Source organism: Carettochelys insculpta, chromosome 29 (genome assembly GCF_033958435.1).
Source record: "Carettochelys insculpta isolate YL-2023 chromosome 29, ASM3395843v1, whole genome shotgun sequence".
Lineage (NCBI taxonomy): Eukaryota > Metazoa > Chordata > Testudines > Carettochelyidae > Carettochelys > Carettochelys insculpta.
This window is the reverse complement of record NC_134165.1, coordinates 10,366,318-10,371,680: the sequence shown is the minus strand read 5'-3', so window position 1 is coordinate 10,371,680 and position 5,363 is coordinate 10,366,318. Positions and strand designations below refer to the sequence as shown.

The 5,363-nt window shown below is 42.9% G+C and overlaps 1 protein-coding gene across 1 annotated transcript; it reads left to right on the top strand.

Moving 5' to 3' along the window:
- Nucleotides 1-1,445: 1,445 nt before the first annotated feature.
- On the top strand, nt 1,446-4,183 carry HOXC11 (homeobox C11). Its single transcript, XM_074979892.1, has 2 exons — nt 1,446-2,152; nt 3,353-4,183. The coding sequence occupies exons 1-2, from the start codon at nt 1,489-1,491 to the stop codon at nt 3,583-3,585; spliced, it is 897 nt and encodes a 298-aa protein (XP_074835993.1). The 5' UTR covers nt 1,446-1,488; the 3' UTR covers nt 3,586-4,183.
- Nucleotides 4,184-5,363: the final 1,180 nt, after the last annotated feature.

The following is a 5,363-nucleotide window of genomic DNA, read 5'->3' as shown; positions in this document are numbered from 1 at the left end:
AACAGAAGGGCTATGAACCTCCTTTTTCATCTCAGTCCCCAAATAAATGATTTCCAATCCAGGTGGGGGAGCGAAACCAGAGTAGGCAACCCTCAGACGAGCAGTCGCAGGATAATTTGGTCTTGGGGGAGTTTTAAGTACCCGAGGTGGGCAAGATACGTCTTGGAAATGCTAGCAACCTACCGTATCCGTCAACATGCCCCGCGCGTCCTACAGGTACGCCTTGCCATAGGGTTTACAGAACAACGTTTAGACAATTAGTCGAGAAACTCGCAAAATATCCTTACAGCACAGCTCTGTCTTTCATCTCAAACAACCGGCCACCGCAGAGGAGCCGGAAGCTCTTGGGAACACAAAAATTCAAGACAAATGACTTTAATAAGAATCTCTCTTTTTTAATTCAGTAGGAAGAATAAAAGATGCTGGTAATTCGCTGCGTACAGTCATTGATTGACAATAAACACGTGCATTAAATATTTAATACGCCACTCTGCCATAATAAATATTTAACAAAACATTAAAGGAGGGTTTCGAATATTTATTAGGCACTGACTTAATTCATTTGCTCGATTCCCTGATATATTGCTAGTTCGATATCAAAAGTCATTAAGCCAGAGGTGAAATGGCTCCGTTTTAGACTGAGGCAACCTAAAGTTTCAAACTTTACACACACTGGTATTGCTTAAAGGGTATATTCCCTGCGGTATACGCCACGTTGGTTTATGTACAGTTGTTATTGCACCTCGATAGAACAATGTAATTAGCTAATGTTAGAAGCGTGCTAATTAGCTATCCCTCCCCATCCCTTCCCACTTATATATTCAGCTATTAAAGCCCAATGGTACAGAGATATGGGTATGCCCCACGGTAGCAAGATTTCGAGAAATGTTTGAAAACTTACTTATGAATCTTCAGCGCATTCCTTGGGCTTTTAAAAACTGAGCTTACTTAAAGAGAGTACATTGTCACGCCTAAAAAGTGACTAGCATGGAAAGAAAAGAAACGGGGGAAAAGTGGAAAAAATACAGTTAAAATAGCTCTGAGACCCCTCCCTCGGCTTCCGCCCCCTTCCAGCAGCCCCCACCCCATATCCGAATCCTCGTGGAAAATACAAAGCAGAATCCAACCCGGGCAGAGAAAAAGAAGGAAAAAAAAAAAAACTTCAGAAGCCATCCCTTGCATTTGCCCTCTGCTTTGAATGCTTACAAGGGGTGGTGCCTCCAAGAAAATGAATACAAAGCTGCGATTGATTTTCATAATGTTTCTGCGGTGTTTGAAAACCAATCGTTTGAACCTCTGCGATCTTACCTAAGTGAACCACTCCTACACATCTAAGTGCTCCAAACTGATATATGACAATATCTACTTTGCATCACGTGCTCCTTGGAGCGACTAAGACGGATCGCGCGTCATCTCTCCTTCCCAAATTTTTCCCCCTCTGCACATCGGATCCCAAACCTCTATCTATAGAGCGAGAAAAGGAGAAAGATGTTTAACTCGGTGAATCTAGGCAACTTCTGCTCCCAATCGCGCAAAGAGAGGAGCGCTGACTTTGGAGAGAGAGCAGGTTGTGCCTCCAACCTCTACCTCCCCAGCTGCACCTATTACGTCCCAGAATTTTCAACTGTGTCATCTTTCCTGCCACAGGCCCCCTCTCGCCAAATCTCCTACCCTTATTCCACTAACCTCTCGCAAGTGCAGCCAGTTCGAGAGGTCTCCTATGGGTTAGACCCCTCTAGTAAATGGCACCATAGAAGCAATTACGCCTCGTGTTATTCCGCGGAAGATCTGATGCATAGAGACTGCCTCCCGCCTTCCACCATGACCGAAATGCTAATGAAGAACGAAAGCGTGTACCATCCCAGCTCCAACCATCCCGCGTCTACGGGCTTCTACTCCAGCATGAGCAAAAACAGTGTCCTGCCCCAGGGCTTTGACCGCTTCTTCGAAAACGCCTACTGCGGGACAGAGAACCCGCCTGAGAACTGCCTGCAGAAAAGCGAGAGCAAGCTGGAATCCGACTCCCAGCCCGGTGCCCTCTCCTCCCGCGGAGAGCCGGGCATAGACCCGGAAGACGAAGAGGAAAACACGAATCCAGGTTCTTCAGCCTCGTCTTCTGTCAACAAGGAAGGAAGCAAAAGCAGCAACTCGAGTAGGTAGAGCAGTAAATGCAAAGGTTAAGGGACTAGCCCGGTGTTTTGTCGGTCAAATTTTATGTGGAGTTTTATAAGCATTCAAAGGATTTTATTATAACCTACAAAGCTCTTTCTTCCAACGAGAAGAATTTTTACGATGGGAAAGCGCTTTGAAAAGACGGCGATGTTAGGCGCAGACACAGTATCTTAGAGTCTGTGAAATTTTAAAAGCACACCAGCGTGGCAAATATTAACTTTGATCATGAACTTACGCGAGCATTTTAAAAGGATTTTGGTCCCGGGTTGCTAAGGGTAAAAGCCAATTGGGCAGAACACTGCTGTCTCTTACTGGGCACTCCGATGCATGCGGAGTGATGCTTTTTTAATTAAAAGTATATGTTGGGTCTTTCTTTTCTCTTTCTGTCGCTCTTTTGGTAGGGGGTCGCGTGTGCACCATTGTAATTCAGTCCTGGGTCTGTTTTATTTTGTTTTTCGCATTGCAATTGAGCCTTCGCAAAGCCAACAGCAATGTCTGTCTTTTCTCATGACGGTCAGATTTTTTTTAAATCTCTTGGTTTCTAAGACAATTTAGGGCTGTATTTTACATTCTGAAGCCAAGCAACTGTAAGGTTTAGCCATGACGATGATTTTTTTTTTTCTCTCTCTCTCTCTCTTTCCCCCTCCCTTTTTGCTATTTGGTTTCATGATGAAAACAATGCCTCCCTTTTGCAGCTCAAAGGCGATATTCTATTTTACTTTGATTATTTTGGTGTGTGGATGTTGGTACTGAAGTTAATCAAAAACTTATGCGGAACATAACGTCTAGTTCTTTCAGTTCCAGCATCGCTCATGCTGCTGCTATACCAATAACAGATTTGCAGCTTGAACGTATGTTTTTCAACAGCTACAGTTTCTTGAAAGCCTGCTTAAATGAATTGCCGCCTGCAACCTCTAGTTCTGCTTAAAAATATGTCCGCCACAAAATCCGGGGCAGAGGTAGTGAGTCTACCACATACGAGGACACAGTCCTTAAAACCCTATATAACCTCACCTCTGCATTATACTAACAATGGGCAAAGATAATAATGGCGAAATATATTATCCCAGGCATCTATAAATATGTATATGTCCTTGTGTCTGTGGAGTCAGATCTAGAGATGAGCCTATGGGTTGCGTTTGTACTCTATTTAGTCTTTCCTGTTGTTTTGTTTTTTAAGGCGCTCCCCGCACAAGAAAGAAGAGGTGTCCCTATTCGAAATTCCAAATCAGAGAGCTAGAGAGAGAATTTTTCTTCAATGTCTATATCAACAAAGAAAAAAGGCTTCAGCTGTCCAGGATGCTCAATCTCACCGACCGACAGGTTAAAATTTGGTTTCAGAACAGAAGAATGAAAGAAAAAAAACTAAGCAGAGACCGCCTGCAGTATTTTTCTGGGAACCCCTTATTGTGAACACATTTTTCCCCCCAGTCCCCTCTGCTGGTGAAAGAAATCTGTACTCAGAAAGGACTCTGAAAGCATGGCTTGTTTGCTGAGACTACGAGCAACCGCCCAGGTTAAGCCTTTTAGTTACTTATATTTGTACTTCCGACGTAGTTCTAAGTAACACTGAGGAGCGCCGCCGGCTGAAGAACTTGAAAACCCTGGACTTCTTAATTTAACGTTCTGCCTGACCCACTGGGATTTCTTTGAACCCTCCTTGGCCATTTGCCTCCGTCGCAGTGCCGTGCTCTCCTGCTCATGGTGACGATTTCAACATGCAGTTCACATGTGCTCTCACAGAAGCGGCCCAAACCTCCCTCTGTAGTTAATTTGGATACCTTTGGTTTGGGAGTGGGGGGTGTGTGTGGGTGTGTCTGCATGCACACATATAGACGGGAGTGTGTGTACGCACACTGACCATTTGTGTTCCATTCTCCGTGCCAGGAAGTGTTGTCTAAACCTAATTTAAATATTCTGATACGTCGCAGCAAGGATACCTTCATATCGACCCCTTCCTCCACATATCTATCTCTTCTATGCAGTCCCCAATTTTACATTTTGGGGGGTTGGGAGAGGGATGGGGGGGTCTATGGACGAGAATATATTTGCAATAACTGTCTCTAAGTGGTTTGTAAATACATTTCGTAATGCATTTTTCCGGACCTGGAAGAACAATAACAACAACAGCTAATGGTGATGATGGTAATAATAATAATAAAAGATCTTTGTGTATGTAAAGTGGATTCCCGGGCAACTCTGTGAAATTCTGTGGTAAATAAAGATATTGCAAGCTGTTCTACATTATGATTTTATTTGACCATTTTATTAGTGCTTTCCTCTCTTAAAAACCTCCTTGCGGTCAATGTGGTATGGGCTTTCCAACAGGACTTTTAATACCTAAGTGGTAATGGCATCAAATATGTATGTTTGATACTATCGACCTTATATATAATCATCCCTGTTCATCTGGCTCATCCTACGTCTCCTCTTTGTTTAACTTCATATTTGTTGTGGAATTCACGGTCTTGCTCACCAAATTTAATTTTATTGGGATTTCTTGGCCCAATAATCCAACTGTGTATTTGGTTCCATGTGTCTAGCTCTGTTTTTTTTTTTTTCCCTCCCGGATGTAATTAATCTTCTGCGCAGTCTATTGGGCTTTTGTAAATGAGTGCAACTCCAAAGACACAAGCTAAGGTGCTGTTTTGCCAGAAAGTCCAATATAAGCGACCTTATACGTACAAAGCACAAAAGCAAAGTCAAGTCCTTAAATTCCTGGGTAAGGAAAACAAGTTCAATTCCTGGGCTTTTGGCAGAGACGTGCATTTCGATGTTTACACAAAGCTTCCTCCTGGCCCCTTCCATATTAAAGAGGCACAAATTGTTATTCAGAGAAAAGAGAGATAAGAGCTGCCGCTGGTGGTTTGATGTGTTGTGTTATGTTGCGTATATAGAACAATTGTTTTGTTTTGTTGCTTTTCAGCTTGAATCCGCCATATCTTTTGATGTGGAGTTGTGGCTTTCTCTATGGACAGGAGTGGGGGAAAAGGAAAAAAAAGAGAGAAAGAAAGAACAAAAGAACATTAGCAAAGAAATAATGCATTATATTCCCATAGAGTGACAATGTTCTTGTAAAGTTCTCATAATTGCTTTTAAATACTACCCCGTTGAATGAAAATACTTTGATGGTGGCTTCTGATTTTATGTGACAGCGGCAGGGGAAATTGCAAGCCACAAAAAATGTGCTG